The sequence below is a fragment of the Acanthaster planci genome, linkage group LG07 (assembly GCF_054643075.1).
Source record: "Acanthaster planci isolate LZ-2023a linkage group LG07, COTS_SCS, whole genome shotgun sequence".
Classification (NCBI taxonomy): Eukaryota; Metazoa; Echinodermata; class Asteroidea; order Valvatida; family Acanthasteridae; genus Acanthaster; species Acanthaster planci.
The window spans coordinates 18,086,116-18,111,249 of record NC_141783.1 but is presented as its reverse complement, the minus strand read 5'-3'; the positions used below and the strand labels follow the sequence as shown (position 1 = coordinate 18,111,249).

At 44.5% G+C, this 25,134-nt stretch overlaps 1 protein-coding gene across 1 annotated transcript in view; it reads right to left on the bottom strand.

The window, feature by feature from the left end:
• Positions 1-10,743: 10,743 nt before the first annotated feature.
• The window catches only part of LOC110980192 (uncharacterized), a 28,381-nt gene continuing 13,990 nt past the window's right edge, over positions 10,744-25,134 (bottom strand). Inside the window, exons 2-3 of the mRNA XM_022236610.2 lie at positions 23,779-23,948; positions 10,744-12,909 (exon numbers count right to left, since the gene is read on the bottom strand). Of these exons, the coding sequence (XP_022092302.1) occupies positions 12,004-12,909; positions 23,779-23,948 (1,076 nt within the window). The 3' untranslated portion in view covers positions 10,744-12,003. The remainder of the gene's footprint in view (positions 12,910-23,778; positions 23,949-25,134) is intronic.

The following is a 25,134-nucleotide window of genomic DNA, read 5'->3' as shown; positions in this document are numbered from 1 at the left end:
AACCAGAGTCTGGTTATTATTGGAACGAAGTGGAAAATAAGGTAACCACCGGGGACCAAGTTGTGTTGTTTTACAGACAATTAACTGGCACAACTTATATAAAAATCTCATTATTCACGAGAAAGAAATCCCGTAGATGAAGTTGGGCCTATGTGGTTTCATTACACTCCTAGTCCGGTAGATTTAGCAATTCGCATTTATTTACTTCTCAAATGAACCACGTTAAATTCCTTCGGGAAAATAAACCAGCGCGTCCCAAAACTAATCACCTGTAAAACAATACCAAATAGGATCTTAGGCGTCGAACTATGGGCCCTGTTATCGCAGCCTGCATAATGAATCCGCTATAAGATCTTGTCCACAATCCTCCATATTCCCGTGATCCGATTTCAGAGAATTCACGATTCCATTTAAAAACAAATTTAAAAACCAATTTCTAAAAAACTTTCCGGGACCTCTGGAGAGTTTGCACATCCAAGGGGAGAGCTTTTCCATAATTTTGTTTCTGCTACATCTCATTGTTTAAATTGCCCTCTCATGGTTTTCCACTGAGAGGAATACAACCGAAAACACTGCTTTTTATCCACAAAATCCAAAACCTGTCACCAGGCGCCTTGAAAAATGAATATGACTGATCGCACTTGGGCTTAAAACGTAGTTTAGGAGCGGAAAATCTCTGAAATACGTACAGCTACATACCCAAGCAGCACAGACATCTAAGCGCTTAGACCGCCAGTCTTGCAGTTATAACCATGATTCTGGAAAGTACAGACTAACCTGATTAGACGCCATAACTGCGATACAACTGCACTCATGCTTCAGTTTGACGCGCACGTGCAGTTGGCAAGTCACGACATACTACTGGTCGACGAAGCATGTAATGCGCGCGTATAACCTGTCCACGAGCGTCGTACTCCGCAGTAATGGATTCTAATTGTGGTTGTCGAATTGCACTGCAGTCAGAATGGTGGTTTGCAGCATGTATTAACGCGTTGAGTGCGTATTAAGCGTAATGCACCTACATTGCCTATATTTGTTCATGTGCTCTCAAAATACATTCACTTTATTGCTCTTCGGTACAATTACCTCTTCATTTCAAATGCTGCAACCCCACTGTTTTGAAACACGGGGCTGATCAAGTACACAGAGGATATTTTCATATTCGAAAAAAGCTAATAGAATTTTATGGGTTGAATGCTTCATCTGTGCATATTCTCTTTACCTAGGGGTGAATTTCTTGCTGTTTTGATTTTAGAAGCACGCTGCGTAGATCACGAAATGTTCATGTGTACGATGTGTGCCGAGAAGGCATTGGACATATCACTGACAGTGTATCGCTCCGTCACCCTCACGATATTCAAAACACGCATGGCCACTTTATCTTTTGCGAGATATCACTCCGCAGGTTTGCACCTTTGCAGTGTATGTTCGGCACGGAGAAAAGCTTTGATCAACAGACAGAAGAGAAATGATGAACTTGAAAGATGTTTGGACATCGGCTGGCGGCACACCGAAAAAAGATTTCGAAATTCTTTGGACCCGCATGTGGTCTAATTGGAGGGCATACTGGATGTCAGTTCTCACCTTACTGAGATCCAATCACAATTCTCGCGTAATTGCTCATCAGAAAACCCTCCTGGCCCGCTCACCTTCAAGTGTGCGCTTCGGTTCAGACGCCGCAACGACGTCGGTTGTCTGGGGACCCGGACGTCAGGGGGAGGAGGGTAATGCACTTTCTATGGCACTTCCCTTCGATCGAAGGCAACAGGGTTGACATTTTTTTTATTGTCCTTTAAAGTTTCTGTCATCTGCTCAGTAACTGTTCGACTGCCGCAAATCATTTGATTTTTTTGTGCACATGCAGCCTAGTGTAACATCCCAACACTGAACACTGCAATGTACTACACACGTGGACAATTTCGAAGTGATTTCTTCCGCATCGTGGTAGGCTCCATACAACAATGCAAGCTTGATTTATTGCTTGAAAAAGCTACACAAGGAACAGTTCTTAATGCACAATTTCCCGTGGACAGTGGTGGTGTGTGCGGGTTCGAAGAAAATGATGATTGTGACAAGGAAATGTGGCGCTTCATCGATTGCACAAAAGAGCTTAAAGGGCTTGCGAAAAGTAGTTACCGTATTATTAGTTTTAATTGAAAATTGTACGTTTTTAAAAGATATCCGGAATTGAAAAGTTGTTGTTTTGATTAATAAATGGGAGAAAAGAAATAACCTTTTGGGCGAAACAGCCCCGTCCCCGGCAGGTATCTCATTAACACAGAAAATTTGCATAGCTCTAACGTATATTTAAGAACACATCGCCGCTAGGGCGTTAATGCTTGTCTTCAGGGATCGAGTTCTAAACATTCAGTAGAATATTTGGACTACTTTAGAGATCAGGCCGATACACCTATAAAGATGGGACAAGCCTGCCTAACTTTCCGACCGTAGCGAAAATTAGACGAATTTGGACACCGGAGTTCAGGCTAACCAGAGCCAATTGGTCAGAACCCACAGCAAGCTCCGAACTATGCAGTGCAAATTTTTCAGCCACAGTGTTTTCTTCCGCATGGTGCCCCATTTATGTACGCCACGACACCAATACGTTATGCAATTGCCCGTACGACCGTGCCGCGTGTGCAAATGCTTTTACCGTGAGCACGGGCATCTTATGAGTCGACCAAATGTACATGCACAATGTGTACATTCGTTCGAATATACCGCGGGCACGAATTTTTTGCGTGTACAGTGTCCATGTTCCACTTGGGTCCCGACGTATCAAGAGGGTGCCTGACTATAATTTTGCTGCTACTGTGGGCTCTCAAATCTACGTCACACATAACGCCATCTTTTGCCAGGATTAAAACAATCATTTGAGGGGTCAGTAAAATTAACCACAACAAAGGGAATTTTATTTCAGTTTTACATCCCCTATCGTGTTATTGGTATCCTAGTGAATGCTTCAAACAATTTATTAATAAATTAATAATAAATGAAACTAATGCTGTATAGCCTTGCTGACAAAATCCTCATGTCCAAAATGACTGTCATCTTCACAAATGGTGCATGATTATTGAAACGAAGTCAGTAGGGCCTTAATAATACATATATTCATATGTGTAAAATACACCGTACTTATTTCAACCTGTGACCGCTATTCATATCTGTTTATTTGTATATTGCATATTTTACATGTATTTTTATATAAAACTGTAGCACATATAACATATGTATTGCATACCTTATATACATTTTGTATTAAAATACATGTATAATCTTTTACTGTATACTTGCGTATTTATTACCTCCTTGGTTGTGTTACGAGTCTGGAGATAAGTTATGACGTCATTGCACAAATTCGCATTGATAAATATTCATGATGGCCGAACATACGGCCATTGAACATGGGTTGAATGGACTATAATCAGCGGCTTCTTGAGTGGGCAATCAGAAAATGTATCTCCAACCGAGAGACCTGCAAACAGGGTAGGCCGGAAATTGATCAGTGTTGATCAGTGTTAAGCTGAAGGCTCAGATGTCAGCGTATTTGATGAGACTTGTTACCCCACAGGTAAATTTTGACGCACAATTGCTGATCTCTTTAAGAGATTTCAACCGAATGCTGGACGGTACGCTTAGATTGGAAGGACTTGTGTTCAGCAGTTAGGTTATCATTTTAGTGGTTGTGTAATATAATACACTGCTTTTGTCGGACCTCTCAGTCTTTTGTTCAGTTCAGTGCATCTAAACGTGATTCAAGAAAGTTGTATGAAAAATGGTCGTATCTGAAATGCACGTGTACGGGATTGTTCCATACAACTATTGTTATAAGTTTGTTTCATTTCCTGTTAGTTTAATGCCAAGGTGTTCAACGGCACGTTTTACGACTAATTCGAGTTTAGCTCATAACGAATCTCACTGGTTTTCTCATGGCAGAGACTACAAGCAGCGAAGGAATTCTCTTTAAAACAAATCTCTTCGCTCTGGAAATACACTAGTGCCTTTCTGTGCGAGAAAGGGAAAAATACTGGTTCTCTGAAGCGCAAAGTGACAAGCGGCGACAGGCTACGCAAAATGTCATCAATCGGTTGGCTTGATGGAGGGAAGATAATAGACGCAGCCCGCCTTCCCCATCGATCTCTGCTGTCCATGTCTTCCAACTGACGGCCCAATCACAGTGCTGATCTCGACTGCTCGTATTTTTTGTTTTACGTTCTCTCCCTCCCCTCGTTTTTCACACCCCCCCCCACTCTGGTGGACCCTGTCAGCGATGCCTGACCAACTAACAAGCCCCTAGACTTTCACGGGTGAACAAAGGGAATAACTCGGAACGGAGGTTGCTTTATGTTCATGCTTTACGCAATTTGCCATTCTTGGATGAATCATCGCGCGCACGCGAGAGAGAGATTGGAGTGGCCCGTCAGTTGTTTTTTGGGTTTTTGGTTTTGTTTGTTTGGTTTTTTTTTTAGACGGTCCTTCATCGTTGCGTCTTGTTCTCCTCTATAAGCCCTTCGCGATGACAGAGAAGCTTAATGGATAAAAGAGGAGCTCTTTCGGTATCGGAGCGTGGACGTCAGCTTTATGGACAAGTGAGCCAAAGTGAGTATTCAATTGAATCAGTGAGTGGAAAAGCAGTACCTTAGACGGGATACGGCGCAGTTGAAGAAAGAACCGTGGACAACGTTTGAAGTTGAAACCCAGAGTCGTTTATCAGCAAACGTGGGAACATTGTGTAAAAAAACCAGCAGTAAAGCTGCACATCATTTGTTTCACTTTACTTCTATAAATTTCGATCTGTTTTTTCCTGTCTCTATTATATCTGTTGTCTGACTTTGTAAGTTGAGGACAAATCCTTTAATTTCCATGAGTGATTAAGTATGCACACAAAAAACAAATAGTTTAAAGTCAGTTTCAATGATATGTACATAGTGTCAAATTACACAGGAACCTTGTGACTGAGACAAAAAAAATGTCACACTTCGGACCCTGAATTTATAGAACGACCTTTTGGGCAATGCCTGGCTAAATAAGTTCAAACCAGACAAAATTTATAAAGAACCATTCTCTCCGTTAACGGTCCTTTCTCATCATAACCTTTTCCCTATTATTTCACTTTATTGTTTTCATGATGTTTTAAACGCTTCTCTGTGAGTCTTATAACTGTGACTCGGAGTGAGGGCAGAGTAACACCAGGAAGGTCACACGGACCGTGACCTGATATGATGCTTATTCCAATACTGAGTTTGTTAAAAAGTACCGGACCAGTACATCTCGTACACCAAGATCCATTTTTAAAATTGCATTCTGTGGACGCTAGTTAGGGAATTGATACCATCTCACCAACTTCTTTTTTTTCTTTCGTTTATTGGCTTGTTTCTATTGAAAATGATAATTGACCTCGAATTCGTTTTATGCCACGAAACCTGAATCACATGAAACTATAGTTCCCCCTGTATTTATTCCCCTTTAATGAAACGTTGCAGTTTATCAACAGATCTAATCAACTTTCAGAAGACGATGTGACTGTCCACAGAACTTAACTGGAAAAAGTTCATCGCAAGTTGAAAAAAGCAATGAATTGTCAACGACTCCGGTAGCCCAGCTTAATCAAGCGATGCGCAAATGCCATTTTGGAGGGAAATCTTGCCATTATCGGAGTGCAGAAAGAACTTCAGTTATTCGCATTACGAACAGTGCTGATTGCGAAAGTAAGTTCGGGCAAAGCCAATATTCGGTCACGGAGCACGCTGCCCAAATCTCGCTGATGGGTTTGAAAGATAGACATGCATAGAATATAAGATCAGCAAACACTGAGGATTGAATACGTGTAAAACTGATCTCCTTCGAGGTTTGGACCGTGTAAACCGGCCTATGAATCGGGATAAGCCCTCCAGATATTGAAACTGCCATTTGAAATTCATTGGGCCATCGATACTTTGCTAATGTAGCCGTACATTTCGCAGGGGAATCGAGAGCAGCGATGAAAGACATTTTTTTGTCGAATTATCTTCTTCAGATGAGTCCAATATTTGCAGATATGAGAAGGAACTGTCTCGGGACGCAGTGGGGCTCAGCGTGTTCGGAGCCATTATAACACGAAGGAAATGTCAATACTGGAGAAGAATTTGGAAATAGATAAGCTCAACTGTCTAATAAGTTTCACTTTTTCCCATGAATTTTGGATCAGTTTTGGGATTGGAGTCACAGGGAGAGAATGAATTCATTGAGCCACTTTGCCACACGAACACAAAGTTCAGAAGTTCGAAAAGTGTGTAGATGTTCGGTGCGGCTTGAACTCAAACATATGAAGTTAAGAGGTTCGACAATGGGCTATTTCCTAATTGGACCATGGCCGTGGTCGATCGTTGAGCCACAGTGTTCGTTCGTTATTTTGTTCAAATTTTAATTAAAGACAGCAAAAGTATCTACCGAACTACTGTAACATTTTTTACATGTTAATATAGAAATGACACTATCGATTTGAATACCTGCAGAGTGTTAAAAGCTGTAAAAAAAGAACAAAAAACAAAACAAAAGAAAGCAAAACTAAAAACAAAGGAAAGGGAAGGATAAAACAAAAAATAAATAAAATTGCAACGAGTAAACATGCGGGCGTGAACATTTCAAGGACTCCCCGTTGTACTTCAGGTGACCACTCTCGTTTGTGTTGCAAAGTTTATTTGATATCTTGGACGAGCTTATGCTTTTCAAGACGTCCTCAGTTTGTTACATGTCCTCACATTACTGATGACATTTTTGGTAGGTGCTTTCGATGTACCAGCACTCCTGTCCCATCAGAACAAGCATAAAAAACAGAACAACTGACGCCGATTTATTATTATGTATACATAGCCTGCCTGAATGGGAATGAGAATTTTCTGTATTATTTGCAAGAGCTACAACGTGAGCAGCACCTTTTTGGGGGAAGATATTTATAGTCTGACTTCTGCCGAAATCCCAAACGAAAGAGGCTTTGCAGAGCTAGCCACTCACGTCGCTGTCAGCAGGGTACAGAAGTAGCCCAAGTCCGAGCGGCATGCAGGAATTATTTCTTTGTGGTTGTAGATAATCGTTGCTAAGAGGTATAAAAGACGAAGGGACAGCATGGGTGGATTAGTCAGCGTTTGACGCTAAAAGGTGTACAAGAAAAGTTGGCGTCGACAGACTCGCATGGGTATTTTCCTCACATTGGTGCACTCAGTCGTCTGGAGGGGGAAGTCAGCGCTCTCTGTCAGCATGTCATCTGGCCCATCACACGGCGTTGTAGAACATGAACCCGGCAGCCTGCACTTTGTGCGGGAAAAGAGGTGTCAGGTTAATTTTCTATCAAGAGAAGATAATTTGCTGGCTTTTCACTGAGCGCCAAATTCAGCGTCATTAAGTACTGCGGCGTGCAGCCACAGGATTAAAGGTACCCTCGTCGGGATTTATTCTGTTTTTTTTTTCAAGTTGACGACTTACGGGAGGGACTTAAGAATGTAAAATGTATTTCAGTGGAGCAATTCTGTAGACTAAGGGTCCAGTGATGTGTATATTGTGTACGTTAATTGCATAGTCCTGTGTTTGAAACTCGACGTCCATTTTTAGCGACTTTTTTCTTGGGATACACTGATCGTCACTGTTGATCAGAACGTGTAGTTGACTATAGCGTTATTCGACCACCGGAATTAGAAGTCGTTACTGCGGTGGCACAACGCTCGTTGACAAGTGGTACGCGCGCGTTTCATGCCTCTTTGACCAATAGGGTGTTTTGATTTGCTAAATGCACGCGCACGTCAAGCTGAAGAATAGGCGTGTGAGTGCGGTGCCACTGCAGTGTGGGCGTCTTATCGGATTAGTCTATTTAGAGCGTAACTGCACAGAAACGTACGGACGAAGCGCCACGTGTCAAAGCATATCTTCACGCGGACACCACACAGATAAAATGCCGTCGCAATGCATTCTAGGCAAAGGGAAAGCTCGCAAGTTGGACACCGTTAAGTTTTCAATCTCATTGGCATGTGTGGCTTTAATTAACACACCATCAACTCTAATTCCGAGCGCACTTGAATGATCCTTGACGTTGCGGAGAGCTCTCCGTGTGGGGTGCATTGACAAGTCAGCCGCCATTTTTGAGGTCAAGACTTCCTCCCCCGCCAACCTACACGCGCCACTCGCTCTTTAAAAGCCCCTTGCAACCAAGAAAAAAAAAACAAAAAAACAGAATGAGAGACAGCGTGCCGTTCGGTCTAAATAATACGGTGATCACACGATGAGATATTATTTTATTACAGTCGCATCAGCATGCCTGGGCCGTCTGCACACCTATTTTCAATTTCTGCTGAGCCATTAGCCGGGTTATTGTTCACAGGTACGGGCGAATTCCGCGGGCTCCCCGGCGAGTTGGATGGCGTTAACTTGTCACAATCAATTACTGCGGGCAGGGTTACGAGCGACCGGTGCACCTGGAACCACGTGCCCCGTACGGGATCGGCCCGACACGCTCGGCCGGCACCGCGGCTCTCTGCCACACGGCCACGGCGACACTGTAAACGATTCTCACCCCTCCGAAGGATTCGACGGAGTGACTATAGGGTGAACTTCACAAGTCATAATGCCAAGAGGAAAAAAAAATCACAAACCATTAACTGACTATGTGGGAGCCATAGCACAGTGGACACCATTTCATGTTTGGTACCAAACGGTACGGTCCGGTTTGATTCCGTAGCATGTCAACTGAAAACAGAACGATCGCTGTTGGACCAAACGTCTTGTCTTATTGTCTCACTTTGGCTAGCAGAAGTGTGGCAAAAAATCAGAGATGGTTTACCATAAGAACAATGCTCGTCTTCGCTAGGTCGCTGAAAGCTGACTCCTCGATTAAAGCGTGCAGACATCTTCAAAAACGCCGTCAGAAAAATACCACTTCAAATACGGGCGATTCACAATAGTGCGCCTCCAAACGTTTGACCAATAACAATGCGCAAAATCTGTCGACCCAATGCGTGTTTGAAAAGGGTCGACAAAAGGGTTGAAAGGGGTCGACAAAACACAAGTGAAAAGACGTGCTGATACGCAGTAGGGATCTCAAATCTTAGAATTTCTTGCTTGACAGTATCAACGGTTACAGTTCTGACAGCTTTCCAGCCAAAAGTGACTAACTTGAACCAGTGACTGAAACATACATAAAATTATACTGGCGAATACAGGGGCAAACCCAGGATGTTTTACTGGGACGTGGGGAAATTTTTGTTCGTACCTGGGGAGAGAGGGGGGGGATTACACATGAAGTTGTAGCCGTTGTTGAAGCCATTTAATCCCTTTGTTTGTCGTTCATCGTACACGAAAAATAACACCCCTACGTGCTCCGTGCCTTTATAGAGGGTCTTCCAACCTTAAGACGTAGGTAACTTAACAAAATGGCAATGGGCAGGGAGGGGGAATGACTCCCGCCCCCCCTCTGGATCCACGCCTGTAATGTGGGAATTTTTGAACGACTTTCGTGGGTAAACCAGATCGCAGTGATGGTCGCCCTCTAACCTCACAAAATGACAACAGCTGTTTACTTTTAACGTAACATACCTGACTCACAGACCTTCCACATTATTCGTTATTTTTTTTAGCAGAATGATCTGAGCGGATTTATTCTATGCTATTCAGTAATGGTAAATACCTCATTTTATTAATAAATACTGTAAATGTAATTCTGTTCTGTTGGGTAATTATTACAAGCGACGGGTCCCTACGAATAATTATTCTTACCTTATTTTGCTGAATAGAACAGTTGGTTAAAAAAAGGAAGTTTGAAAAACGTAGTTTTTCTCAAATCCAAGCTTGCGAAACTCTTCCACCAATGGATGTTATCATTTTGCACATTGGGGAATACACAGTATACAGACTTTGTGGCTCCATGGCGTCGTATGTCTTAATTTCCCAGGCTACACCCCACGACCGGCCCCTAAAATCTGGCAAACCAGCGGAGACTAGGTAGACTGTAGTCTGGTACCCTGAACAAAGCTGTAAAGAGTATGATAGTTTTGTGATATCATTATGACAGTGTCCCGCCGATCCACGAAAGAACTCTCTTGTGTTCATCTGTAGTTATCTGGACTATCATCCAGTTTGATATACGGCAACGTTTGACACTTAAAATTTAAACAAAATAGAAAATGGCATCAGGTACTGAGCTCTCTTTTCGTATATAACAAATCTGAAACCAGCATCCGGCTTTACGGGAACAATATCAAGGAACGCTGTCAATAGTCAACAAATTAAGCAGATTAAATTAAACAAGTAAAGAGAAAACTATTAACACCGATGTGCTAAGGAACTTTAATAAAATCGTGCATTTGATGTAGAAAAATGACAAAAATGAATCAAATATTTCAGTTAGTTTGCGACAAAATAAAAGAATGTTCATTTGGAAAGAAATCTGGTCCACCAAATCCTGATTCTTCAACTTCTAAGCCACAATATTACTAGGCATCTTTATTGAAAATATGTCGCGCAGTGAGTGCTCTTGAATGTTGATATCTGTACCTCCCTTAATTTAATGCATAGTACAAACAGACCCTGTTGGTAATGAAACGACTAGCCAACACATGCATGTAAACCTCGAAAGAACTCCACACACGTATCACGTGACTGTGAGTCGGCACTGTTTAAAGGTATTAGACAGAACCTAAGCTTTCTCGGCAGTGTATTCCGTGCAGAAGTTGGACCGCGCGGGAATTTTTTGAACACAATTTACGGACAAAAACCCTCTCACGAATATATGTATAGTCGTACCCTTTGGACGACAGGTGGGTACAAAATTACTGGCTGAGTGGAATAAAGTGGTTGTTTGGCCATTTTGAGGAATATACAAGGAGAAGGGAAGGGAATCGCCAGCAAAGCTAAACGTTTAGCAGCAGTTTTGTACAATTAGAGTGGAAAAGCTGTCTCGAATCGACAGGGATCAATCAAAAGTATACTCAGTATTTTTGTTCTGCAAGATTTTTAGTCATAAGGACCAAAGGTCATCTCTGTATGACAAAAAATGTCATCATGTCATAATTTTTAACCTCACAAATTATAATAATTCCAAATCCTGTAAATTAGCAAACTCCCATGTTGGCGTCAAAGTCGGCGATAAAAGCGCCTGTCAACATCACACAAATTGCTTTGCTTATGCAACAGAATATCGGATTTCTGCGATGCATCGAGCATGTCTGTGGCCAATCAGAGCACGTCTAATTTCGTATCACAGGCCAACAAATTTCGACCAACTATACAATAACCAAAATTTTAGAATCTTCAAATTTATGCAAAATATCATGCAATCCATGGTCCAGTCGTCAAAACAGGCGAACGAGAAAAAAAAAGAAAGAGAAAGTTCATAATCTGTGGTTATATACAAAGATTTTTCATACAGTCCTGAGTGAAAGGCCTCGCAAGTTGTAAGCGCATTGAATAATTTGTGGGACCTATATCCAGACGCGTTTAGAGGCACGTACTGCAAGTCCGATTCGATTACAACCAACGGTTGAACGCGTTTCCTGGTTCAAGAACAAAGCTTTAAGTTAACCCAACCTGTTTGAAATCTGTAAAAGTCCACAAACTTCCGCAGTATGTAGATAGTTTTGGCCCATGCAAAAGTATGCTCTGTAGGCTAGCGTGTTATGGATTTCGCTGGCAGTTGATCACACCGAAGTAATACAAACAATTTGAACAATTCTCCTTTCGTGGATGTTCCCACTTCATTTGCAAGCACTGTGAAGTTTGCTTCAAACTGCTATGTATCAATGTAGATGATACTCACGGGTAGATTACAGTGGCATGGTTTACGAGCAGTGGTCTTGAAAGAAATTCTTTAACAGTTGAAAAAGCAACTGTATAAGATAAGAAACACTGGTGGAGCAATGGTGGCATTGAAAAGGTCTCGAAGGATATAGCAACCTGCTTATCTCCATCTATGGTCTACCAGTATTGTTCCGACGCGTTTTAAACATTTCAAGTGTCTTGGATTACAAATTATCCTGACTGTCATGACAACTCCATCTTGGTTGACTCTGTGTCGCTGCTGCTCTCTTTCTGCACAGCCACTTTGCTCATGTGCTCCTCTGCTTTCTTCCGGAGTCTCTCCACACTGAGCGTTTTCTGCTCTTCAAAGACGTCGGTCAGGGGGCGGGGGTGTGCCATGATGGGTAGGTTGTGGGGTTTAGAGGGAAGGAGTCTTTCCACCAGGTACCCGAGGGGTTGAGGCACCCCCGCGGCTAGTGCCGCCGACAAGGAGTTCCAGGTGAAAGGGGAGAAGGCGGCAGCGTACGGCGAGGCAGCCAGGCTGGCCGCCGCGGCGTAGTGGCCGGCCAAGAGTCCGAAGCCGCGGCCGCCGACGTCACTGGGCCGCGGCGAGAGCAGGCACTCGATGCTGAAAGAGCTGCGGAAGGCCGAGTTGGCCGAGTCAACCCCGCAGTGGTGCGGTAGCTTGCTCCTCTGCTTGCCTTCCCGTCGCGTCTTGTCACCTTTGGGCAGCTTGCCACCCGGGGTTTTCAATTTCTTCTCGGGGAGAAACACGTCGGTCGTGGTCTCCTGCGTGCTGTTCGTCCCCGGAGACAGCAGTGGCAGCGAACACTTTGAGTCTCTGTCCTCAGGATCTTCGTCCCCTCTCTCGGTGTCATCCGAGCCCCCCTCCGCTGCGATGGCATCCTTCTTGCCTGTTGCCTCCGCGGCTCCTCCTTGCTTCTTGGCTTTGGCCAGATTCTTCTCGGCTTTCTCCCGTTGCTTCTGCTTCTTCTTTTCCAAGCGAAGTCTCTCTCGCCGTTCTATTTCCTCAGGGGGGATCGGGTCGCCGCTGCAGGTTACGAGCTGCGCGTTGTGAGCCGGCCTTCCTGGACCTTTCTTGGTGTTCTCCTTCTTGCGCCATTTCGCCCTCCGGTTTTGGAACCACACCTTTGCACAAGTAAAAAAAAACATAGAAATATTTCACGTGATTGGAATGATAGCAACTTAATCCACAATCTCTCAGCAGAAATGTTATGGTTGAACGTTGTGACGCAGCCACCATGTTTCAACTTGTATATAGAGCAAGGGAACCGGCTGCAGCCCGTCTCTGGTTTGCATTACATGTATGGCTTATGGAATGCCTTAGAAAACTTACTCTAGTTAATGGAAAGAGTAGTTGGGGCTAAACTTCACAAAGATAGTATCAATACAATTCACCAAGCAGAAGTACCGTATGGACACAATGGATCTTCATACGTTCCCATTTGCAACGTTCGAGGTCATGAGATAGTCGTTGATAAAAACACGATATCAACAAATAAATTGTGGATTTTTTGCCTTGCCCGACGTGTATCTTAACACTCTATGCTCAGTGAATGCCCCGAAGGCTTGTGAACAATCTACAAATGTACTTGGGTGGGACTCGAACTCACGACCTCCTGCTTACTAATGCAGACGTCTTAACCACTCGACCACCGAGCTTGCCGGGTTAGCTGGCTGGTTCGATTCAGATGTAGCAGCGGGTACCGGGAACAACTATTTCAAAGACGGATTTGCGCCAGGGAGATGTAAATTAATTTTGATACCAACAATTTTCATTTTAGGAAAAAGGCATTTTATGTATGGTTGACTTTTTTTTGGGGGGGTGTCAATTACTCAATTCCTTATTATTACAAAGAAGGCAGAGTTAAAACCGGGAAAATCTCGGGGGTGATAACCATTGTGTCAACCAACGGCTACATTCGGAATTTGATTACTTTTAAGCCGAGTGCATGTACGTGCTGCCGTAGGGATCTCTCCCAGCCGATCTCAAAAAACAGCGTCCGGATTTCATAAACAAAGAATACCATATTGGGTCAAACCTGACATTATTCAATTGCAAGAGTAGCCGGCTACACAATAGCAGATGAAGGCCTGAACAGAGGACGGGCGAGGATGGTGGAAACAAAGTAATGTGAATGCGAATACTTTTTTTCCCCCTGATCAGTATTATCAGTTGGAAGTGAGATTCATCGCTGGATGTGAGATGTTTCCCTCCCTTGTCTGCCTCACAATGGCGAGGCACGGGAGACTGCTGGGTGACAGCCGTGACTCAATGCACCTTGAATACCGACTCCCGGTAATTTGCACGTTCCCGGGCGTCCGCCGAGACCGGCCTGGGCCAATCCCGCGTTGGCACAATGTCATTTCGCCAGTTTGATTTCCCATACTGCCAAACCGGGGGGACCCCGGATACAAAACGGGATTGCGTTGGCGTAATAGGGCCGGTACACGGTTATCCAAACACAACACATAAAGCCCACACTCGCTGAATAAGAAGAGACGAGGAGTGTGCAAGACAGAGACAGAGGGAGAGGGTGAAAAAAAATTGAGTAAGTTCAGAGGCTTTCAGATTTTCGTACTGGATTTCTCTGGAGACTATAATGGAAAAATAACAATGATTTACTCTCTCCCGCGCGCTGGGATTTCCCAAAGATCACTTGGAACGGGTCAGGTGCGCGCTGGCGTTGCAAAAACAGTCATTGTGCCCCGTCCACGTTATTATTTTTGATCTGAAATGTCAATCTAGCACAGATTGAAAAGCCAATGAATTTTGATACATGAGGGAGTCTTTCAAGCTCGTCAAATAATCCGTGAGTTCTCGGGTGTTGTCCGCGCGGGGCGCGCGGACCCGCGGTGGATTTCGGGGGAGCGCGCGCGTGTGTGCCCGGACCTCGGCTGCTGTTTTTTCCTTCCTCTGACCGCTGTGCCCGTGCATTTGATACACTAGCAATCACAAGGTATTACCTGCCGGATTCCCCGGCGTAGCTGGCAAGTAGGTGAGTGACCTATCGGGTGACACGCTGCGATCGAACTACTCTCGCCCCGGCGCTGTAACCCGGCGGGTTTCGCGTCGCTCGCACGGCCCCTCGATGACAACAGACGACGGGATAACAATATGATTCGGACTTTTTAATCAGGTCCCCCAATTGAAAGGAGGCATAGATCGTGGACACTAAAAATGGCTTGTTGATTATGGACTGACGTATCAAAATTCTACCCCCGAGCTCCCCCAAAGGGCGCAACACATTTTTCTTATTTGCGCTGAGAAAAAAAAGGTGAAATGGAAACCTTTCTTGCACAATGGTAGAATTGATACTAGGGACTCGACGCAAATGCCAAAGCCTTGGAAACAAAGTAACGAAGAAAAATACAGTGCCATAAGAATTTATTGCACCCAAAATGTCCCCATATATACTTGCTGTCTCAGGGTAGGTGATGATTATTCGCAACGCTGCTTGTTGTTTAAGTGCGGGACATGAAAATGCCCATGGCGAGCTAATCAGTAGCTCAGGAAAAAGCCGTCGGGATGAATACGCTGTAAATCCCGCGGTAGAATATTCAGCCAATCAGCTAAGTTGCCTGACACGTTGTAAAAAAAGATACGGTTACGCCACCTTAGAGAACACATCAGTACAGTTAATAGTTAAAGCTGGCCCGAGAAAACCTCCAACATCTCAATCATGATAGTGAATTACTCGAGGTCGGCAAACGCAGGTCAGACGAGAAGCCTGCTATGTCATGCATTCACTTAAATAATCAAGCAGAGGAAATTAAAACGAACTCCATTTCATGTCGAGTGAAAAGTTACAGAAAAAGCTGCATAAAAAAGACATGTGGGGTTTATTATATATATGCATATACAAGTCACTGCCAACTTCTTCTACCAGAGGTTAAGCACAAGAGGTTATTTGGTTACAGTCGCTTGTTTACAACATTCTGGAAGTTTGCATGCGAGTCAGCAACGAAGCTTCAGGGCCACCACACAAAATACAAGACCCAAACCAGAGCATCGTTAGAGTCTTAATGCGTGGAAGGGCTAGGGGAGAAGGTCCCTCGGAGAGACACAAAGATGTGATTCTTAGGACGTGTGCTGGCACATTTACATAAAATGCTAAATGTTTTGTAAGGCGTTTTATTATTTTTTTAATTCTATTTATTCTTTTTGTTGTAAGCTTTGGCCGCTCCCACATCAGCTCGGATCGGCTGCAACTCTCGAAAATCGTGCTCTAGGACTAATGAGGATTAATCCATTTGCTCCTTTGGCTGGGTAGGTCTTGCTCATTTTTTGAAAGAATTCTTTGAAAGGCTCATTTAAATAAATGTTTAAATGAAAATAGAACAACAAAAATAAAAAGTTGACCACTTCGGTTTTTTTAGTCGCAGAAATGATTTAAAATATCGGTTAATTCCATTACCATGAAGTATGTGTGAAATCACCAGCGCCCTCTGTTGATATGGGAAACGCACACATAGTTTGTTGAGTGTATAACACTTTTTGCATCTTGTACTCTTGCAGAAAGTATTTTGCCTTTCATAAAAACAGTTGTAAAATGATGCTAACCTTTGAGGCCTGTTTTAAGAGGCACTTTCGTTCCACGCAGTACAGTCGATAAGCATGGTGCAAGAATGCCCGATTGTCACAAAATATATCAATAAAGTTATCATATCACAATATTTATTGTGTTTTGTCTACTTGTAGAAACGATCTCCTTAGAATAGAACATCAGCTGAAAATCATTGCCGTGTACCACGTTACTTTTTTTGCTTTGTTGGCAAATTGCAAACTCATACGGGACAAAACACGGCTTGGCTTATATTTTGTGAACAGAAACGCCATCCATTTGCAGTTCGCTCTTTGGAATTGGAATGGAGCAAGGACAGGACTTCACTTGGCAAAGCATAAGGAAGGCCATTCGCTCTTTGCACGCTGCCGCCAAAGCATGCAGAGCGTCGACTTGGCAGCTGGTAAAATGGACCTTTCCCATAAAATATGCAAATTGGACGAGCGCATGCGCGCTACTACCACTGGTTGGCAAGTGCAGCCGTCAATACTGTCGGTAGCGTGGGCGAGCTGCTAGTAACCATAACCTGGAGCGTTGACGGTCAATCAAAACCATATAACAGCCTTTGTCCGATACCTGAGCACACTTTTCTCGAAACTAAGTGAATTTTTTAGTGTCCTGGGAGTGAGGTTGGAAAGTATACAGTCCCTTGTCTTAAGTTTGCACTCATGTCAAACTGTACTCGCACAGAAACGGCATAAGTGACGCGGGCATGGAGATTTGTATTGTTACGTCAAAGATTTAAGCAACTTAAATTTAAGCAACCAGTGGTAGTAATGCGCATGCTCCTGCCTTATTTGCATATTTCATGGCCCATCGCGTAGTATCCGGTTCGTAAGTGTCACGTCACTTCAGTTTAAACCATGCTCCCTACACATGCACTGCACAAAGAGTTACGTGTATTGATCGTTGCTTACATGGTACTTTGGAACTGGAGGTTAACCCGCAACTTCAGCGATCGTCGAATTGTAGCATGTAAATCGTGGCGTGTCTGCCTTTGTGACGAAGTCACTTGCGAACCGGCTATGAACTAATACGCAGCACAGGCAAAATTTCATAAGCAACATGCGTGGGAATCACTGAACCGGCTATATTTTTATTGTGTGAGTAAAGCTGCCAGGTTGAGGCTCTGCATGCCAATGGCAGCAGCATGCAAAGAGCGAATATCGTGCAATTGATATGCAGGTTGCTGAGATGATTAGCTATAAGTGTACAGCAGGCCAAACTTACTGCGTAACCACTTCCTTATCCCAAAATGTACCACGCTATCAGGGACGAAACATTTTGCAAAGACTAACAAAAATTCTGTGCGATTTGCCAGTAAAAGTGCATGGCCGGATGAGAAAGCATGCGTTTTGTTCATAGGCCTGATGCTGTGGCGTAGCATAACTGCATAACGAATCCTCAATGACAGGTGTGCAGTTAAAAGTCAACGACTGTTGCCATTTTGAATAATGGATTATACCGGTTTCAATTCTGGTATCAGAGACCAGCACCGAAAACACTGGCTGTCGCCTGGGGCACAGAAGTGACAAGATCGTAATATTCACTTTCACATGACTGGGAGCATGTCACATGAGCCGTTTTAAGCGCGTCTCTAATCGTTTTAATAGATCGACAGACAGTGTTTATGCCACTTAAGCCCAGTGGGTGACATGAAGACAAGACTATGTATCCATAGATACCAGACTGCCCATTAAATCGGACAACGGATTGATCTAAGCCCAAAATGGAAAGGCAAACATGTCCACTTTTGTGAATGATCACTCGTAACACGGCATCGGTTTTGTCACGGCTAGAAGTCTTTAATCATCTTCCCTCTCTCTCTTTCTGGATTGCTCCATTTTTATCAGCGCGTGCGCTCTGACAAAGGAAGTACCCGGTCTAGCCACTGCCTCCAAACGCAATCTCCCCCCCCCCCTGTACAACACGGTGCCGGCGAGCACAAGCGGAGATAGTGATTTGTGTAATCAGTTATTTTTCTTTCTTTTTTTCCTTTTTTTTTTTCGAATGTAACCTACACCTCTGTGTCTCTTGTAATGTCATCAAATCGCTGGGGCGTGTGATAAACACAGACTGACATCTCTCCCTACTAACCGGAGCGACAGGCAGCACCGAGCATCTCGCTGCCGAGGCCCCGCACCGGGCCTTCTCGCGATTCTGTCTTTCTCGGACAACACACCCCACTGCCGCATTGCCTGCCTCGCGAACCACACATTACGGATCCATTACTTCCCATCAGCGCGACGCAGCCAAAATGAAATACAATTTCGCTAATGTTCTTACTTCCTTTATTAAATTACCAGCTCGTTGTGACGATTACCAAGTACAACACGAAAGCACTTAACGCGGGAAGGAGCAACTTATAATGTTACATGGCGCTTAATTCAATATGATAGCCGGGCAGTCTCGCGGACTACGCGGCCGCCCGCTTTCCCTCCTCCAACCTTGGACGATATTGTAACGGAGTTGGTTTGTTCTGACGTGCACGGGGCCTCGCCAAGGTACACAATCGCAACATCGAGGCGCGTTACCTACACAAACATGATCCGCTAGCTTTCTCCGGCAAATGGACCGAACCGGTGGTTCTTCGCTTGCCCTGCTCTCCGTGCCAAAACTTCCAATTGCGGCCCCGACATCACGGAGTCTGCACATTTCTCTTGTTTTTCTCGTCTGTTCACACAGCCTTGTGTATCCTTTATTGATTTTTAGGGGGGTTTGGCCCACAAGCGATGCTAGTATGGAAAAGGATACAGCGGTACGTAGTTTACGATCGTATATGACGACATTTATCAGCGTAAATCATGACAGAGAGGGGTCAGATTGGCGAGGACCCCACTTGCCACTTTGTCCAAAATTAGAAAGATTTGGTGTATAGAGTAAACAACTAAAGACAACCATTTACGGCTTAATGGAGCTAGGCTACATGTATCTCATAAAAAACAATTGATGAGAACAGTGGGTACTCTAACTTGACACAAATCTAATTAGTTTGATTTTAGCAGACACCATCAGCAGTGTAGGGAGGTTGGGGAGAGGTTGAACACCCAAAAGTGTTAGTTGTCTTTAGGGAGCAAGAAGAGAGACAGAAACAGTGTACGCTCCAACTCCAAACCCATTTTACAAGAGAGCCTTATGCAATAAGCAAAATGACGTCTCACAGAATAACCCCCTCATTCCCTTGAGGAAACCAATACGTAAGATCTTCCGTACAAATCCCTCCTTTCTACCCAAAGTGTAAAAATCCCAGGAGAAATACTTCACCAACAATGGTATTATGAGCTAGGAAGGTAAATACAATTGTGCGAATGTTTCCACCGTGGCCATGTAGGCCTATATAACATGAGCTGGAAGACCGTCCCCGAAGTTCTTGACGCGCTTTTCCCTTCCCTCAAAAAATGCCAGGGCCAGGGCAATCGTGGTTGTTTATTTAAATTAGAGGGCCACTGCTCCCCGGGCTAACACCGGCCGTGATTCCATCAGAAGCCCTGGCTTCCAGTTTGTCCTGCTTCTCCTCTTTTGTTGTCAGAGTTGAGCTGAAACGTAAACTCCGCATTCTGCAAGGTGTCATCGTTAATGGGCCTGTACACTGGAAGTTTGTATACCCAAATAGAGTCGGTGCGTCGAGGTGGCCCCCGTACATGCTCGATTCAGTGGAGGGTACTTTGGACGGCGCAGGTCGTAAGTGTCTCGGATAATTAGCGGACCTGAAGATAAATCTCACGAGCAGCACTAATTTGAGGGAATTTCTTCGACATACTGGAAGAGAAACCTAACCACGTTTGTACTTCATATTTCATGGAATATTTTGCTAAGCTCCATGCAGTGGCGCGTAGGGGGTTTGGTCTAAGAATGGGTCACTTCTTTCCGATACAACGTTGAGCGATGGTGTGCATGTCATATTTGCATCAGCACACGTGAGCACGGACAAAAGGGATCCCTTTCTTCTACTGGCCAGCTACATGATGCTCCTAGGCAAATTTATGAGCCAATCAGATTTCAGTGAGCCGTTGAGCGAAAAGTTTTGTCGGTGTCGCACAAGAGCCATGATCACCACACGACTTTCAGGTAGCGAACCGTTTCACCGAGCAAAATTTCCCAGTTGTGTTGCATGTGTGCGGTGCAGCTTAACGAAATGGGCTCGGCAGACCTTAAAGCGGGTATCGAGTTAACGAGTCAACGGGCCCGCACACTCCAACCTTTTGTGGGCTCATGTCGGGAAAACAGGCCTATAAAGAAGATGGACACAGTGAAGTGGGCATTGGTCAACAAAAGGGCCTAGCAGGGTGTGCAAGTTGACTGAACATTACAGAGAGGGTGCAAAGTGGCCACCATGCGAAGGCAGCGCCGATTGCCGATGGTGAAAAGACACGCTGCGTCCGTGAAGTCGGCAAAGCAAACACGGTGGGGGGGGGCATCGCAAAACTGAACACCATTCACTTTTATCTCCACCATTCACTTTGGATAACGTACACTACACTCAATGTCAGGACATAATGCGTGTGGGCTGTTTGGACGACGGTGAATTCACACACAGTCAAAGGTACATGCCCCGGGTTGGTGGCCGAAGCATGCATGAGAGCATGGGTTCCAACTGCACCAAACGTACGTAACTCAAGGGCCGTTTTTGACGGATCTGGATCACGATCAGTGATCTGTCGTTGGTTTACGGACACCAAACCTGCATAATAGATGGTGCGAACCAGCGTTAGGATTACTGATCGAGATCCAGATCCGTGTGAAACAAACGGGCCCCAGATGACAAGGTTTGAACGGATTTCAAATTCCGCAATGGCAGGGAAGTGTTTGCACAGACGCGAATGGATTAATTACGTGACTGTTTGCGCCACACGGTTCTCACGAAAGACCGACCCAGGTAATACAGAAAAAACTCCCAAACGTCTGCGTCTCCCAACAAAGGCTCTGGAGGGCGTTATTGTATCCTTTACATTAACAGCTTAGTGTTAACACAATGAAGTAATTACAGAGTTTACACTGGAGTTTATACTGTCTTCTCGTGCGATCCCATCTTCCGTCATCTCTGGTATGTTTCTTTCAATGCAGCTGTGGTAGGGGGATTGAAGCGGACGATGTAGCTTTTACTCTGTTGGGGTAAATTAATTTCTGGGATGTTTACTGTGCAAATAAAACAAGCGAGTGGTTCAATCGGTTGGAGTGACGCAACGATGTAAATATGCACCAAGAGGCCGCTGAGTGCAACTTCGTAAAGGTGTATTAAAGAGCTTAACCTAATGTGGTCTTAGGTTTTGGAAAATCGATGCCAGTCACTTTGCTACAGCGATCAGGTCTGTTTCCTTATACTGTTGAACTTTGTGATAGCGGGTAAAACATGTGACTCCGAGGGCTCGACTTCCCGTGTAGATTGAAATTACACTGATTAAGGGGGGGCTGTAGGGCGTGATTTGTCATGTGTTGTCGTTCAAGCCGGCCCTGGCAATGACTGCCGATACATGTAGGCACACGCGTGTAATGCATACGTGTGCCGGCCGAGATGCGTCTGATAAGTCAGGCTCACCACATACGATTATTGTTTGAAGCCGCCGCGCCATCTTCGGTGCTTTCCAAGGTCTGGATTTTTTTTTCTTTCTCTCACTGTCGGTCCTGTAAAACTTGCCGGGTCCCCGCATCAGGGCGCTCCGGCAACGCCATCCTTGACTTTCTCGGGCAAATTGAGTTCGCATGTCAATTAATTTCCCCCCTCCAGCCCAGCCAACTGGCAAATATTATGCATATATTTGTGCTTGTCATTTCCTCCTTCCTCTCTCTTGTCAATGTCACGGCCCAGCAGTTCTGCGATCCATACTTCATCTGGACCGGGTGGTCAACGCAAGTCGATGGTCTCGCTCGAAGAGAAAGGCAGGGATGCGGCAGGACTTTTTTTTATCGGCAAATAGAGGGGTTGTAAAAACAACCGGGCGCTGATCGAAGTAATTGTCGTTTTATTATTGTGTGTTTTTCAGGCGGTGACAGAATTACAGCGGGACTTTATCACAGAATGTGGATTTATGCCCCTGAGTGGTTTTGGGGCTTTCAAGTGAAGACCGTAAATCGCGCCACGCAATCATGACGGATGTGCTGCCCGATGTCTGAAGCCTGTACCGCGTGCCACACTAATGTGGACATTCTCGACAAACGAGATGCCAGGGATACGTGATAATGTAGCGAAAGTTCTTGCAAGTTTCATGATTAAATCAATCCTAGCCAGGAGTGATCTTAGATTTCGACGAATTGAATGTGCGCTCACAGGGACATTAGGTGAATCCTTTCGATGGAAATGTGTTGCCCATAATCTGCCAAATAAATTGTTATCAAAAATGACTGGCTCATGGAGAGAAGAAATTGTTAAGTGCCTCTAATACAACAAAGCAATTACGCGCATGAGCATTTCTTAATGTTGCAAACGACATTTAATGAAAATTCATAATTCGGTGTGAGATCAGATTTAAGGAAACATTAATGAGCGCTCCATTCGCTGTGTAAGGTGAGTGAAAAAAGCTTGTTTGGAAATAACTGGGCGAAATAAAGTGAGATTGGTAGTTTAGAAAAAGAGCATGGCATGTACGTCATGAAGAGTTAAATGATGACATCAAGGCTTTATAGAGATAATTACGGAAGATTATCGATTCTATTTCGCGTCAGTTATCTACCGCTGCAAGTGATAGTGTCCGAGTCGTCGGGTGCCTAAGATTGCTTTTGAACTAAATGAACACACAGCTATTGGATATCCGACTGTGCTGCGAGATAAGAACGACGTGTCTGTTTAATAATTCTTTGAAAGATGTAACTTGTAAATAAAAAATGTATGGTCACAGGATCAAACTTCAATGTGGTGTTTTGAAAGCAATCGAGTATTACGTTTTATTCACAAGAAGAGAAAGAGGTAGATGAGGCAGGAACTGGTGTATTTTTGGTTAAATAAATGAGGACCTTTGTGATCAGCAAGCACGGGAATGATGTAAATAGGAACTATAAACCACCGGAATAGAGATACCAACTTGTCAAGCGAATGAGGATCAACAAAATGGCTTACATTCATTAAGATACCATTTCCAGATGAATGCATCATTACGTGTTTAACAAAACAAACAACAACAACAAATAAAAAAAAAGGGCTGGGAAGGTTACCACGGCTTTAACCTTCTTTGTGAGAAAACATTAACCAGAAGCTATTCTCTGCTTGTTCATTAAAACACAAAGAGATGACAGCGCAGCTGAATCTGAGGCTACGGGTACTTACTGTAACCTGGCAATGTCAAAACTGCGTGCCGCTGCAGAAAAATAACCGACTTGGACTGAGCCGCACAGTTATTTTGATCTGACCTAAAAACTGATGCAGTGTATTATTATATCATCACGGCAGGGTAGTCAGGGGGCTACGACTAAGACGGCATGAAAGTCAGTCCAATCTCACCTGTACTCTGGACTCCACGAGGTCCAGCCTCATCGCCAGTGCCTCACGCGTGAAGATGTCCGGATAGTGACTCTCATTGAAGGCCCTCTCCAGCTCCTCCAGTTGCCAGCCGTTAAAGTTGGTCCGGCTGCGGCGTCTCTTGGACCCGTTACTGTCTTTCCCCTCTCCGTCTGCACAAGAGCAATAGATCAAGAGGGAGAGAGAGAGAGAAATGAAAAGGAGGGTGATTAATTGCCCAACTTTTCCCCAACCTCGGGAGAGTATCTTGTCCTCTGAGTTTCGTAAGAGGCCATTGGAGATTTGTAACCCAGCCGAGCATTGGAGGTGTCACAGGCCTCGGAATTGTGACTTTGTTTATCTCTTTCTTAGAGACCCATTTAAACGAGGACCTAGTGAGTGTCCAACATCAAGGAAATCGAAAGCCCTCCTTTATGTTTTCTTTTGGGAAACATCTTGAAAATTTTCCCCTCCTCCTTGGTCCTCAAAACTTGATGACTGGAAATGCCTCCCCGTTACGCGCTCCGACACGACGCGCCGTGCCATCAATATGTCGACTGTTGCCGAGTCGGAGATGAGTGACAACCACTCTTCGCAATGAAATTTGAGGAGAAGTAGCGGGCCCGGCGCGGTCGATAAAAACGCCCGCCTTTCCGCGCTCGAGCGGACAGGGAGTAGACGGGGACGGTACTGAACCGGTCCGGGCCCCACAAGCACACGGGGCTTTCAATCACAGACACCCCGGCCAGTGTTTTCACTCGCTCTGCGCTACACCGCTAACGCTCTGCATCGTGTATCTCCCAACCTTTTAAAACTATTTATACACGTAAAAGTCGTACAAATAATAGGGAATGGAACCGCGGGGCTCTGGCCGGGAGAAAATGGGGAGAAATTTCAAGTTTTTTACTGGTAAGAGAGAAGCCGCCTTGGTTACACAATAGCCCCCCCCCTTCAACTCATCCAGCTTATAAAGACAGCCCAGCGAAATTCACAAGGCCATTCACAAGACCAGTCACAAGTATGGCGTGCAAAGTTAACATTTAATCGGCCCATGCAGATATCTCTATTCCTAATAGAGATATCTCTATACTTGGATTAAATGCTAACTTTGCACGCCATGCACAATCATCAAAATAATATGGTGAACAATGGCAAAGGTATGCTTCTTTTGTAGTTCATTTGAATAGCTTGACACTTCACTGAAGACGGAGGTGATGTGTTGACCAGAGTTTTTTGACGGTCTGTATTTGGTTTGTCGTGGTATTGATAGATTAATGTGCCTATTCGGCTACATTTTGTTGGCAGCTGTTTACCCAAGCCCATTCACCGGATAGACATGTTTTCAACCACCGGAGCTCC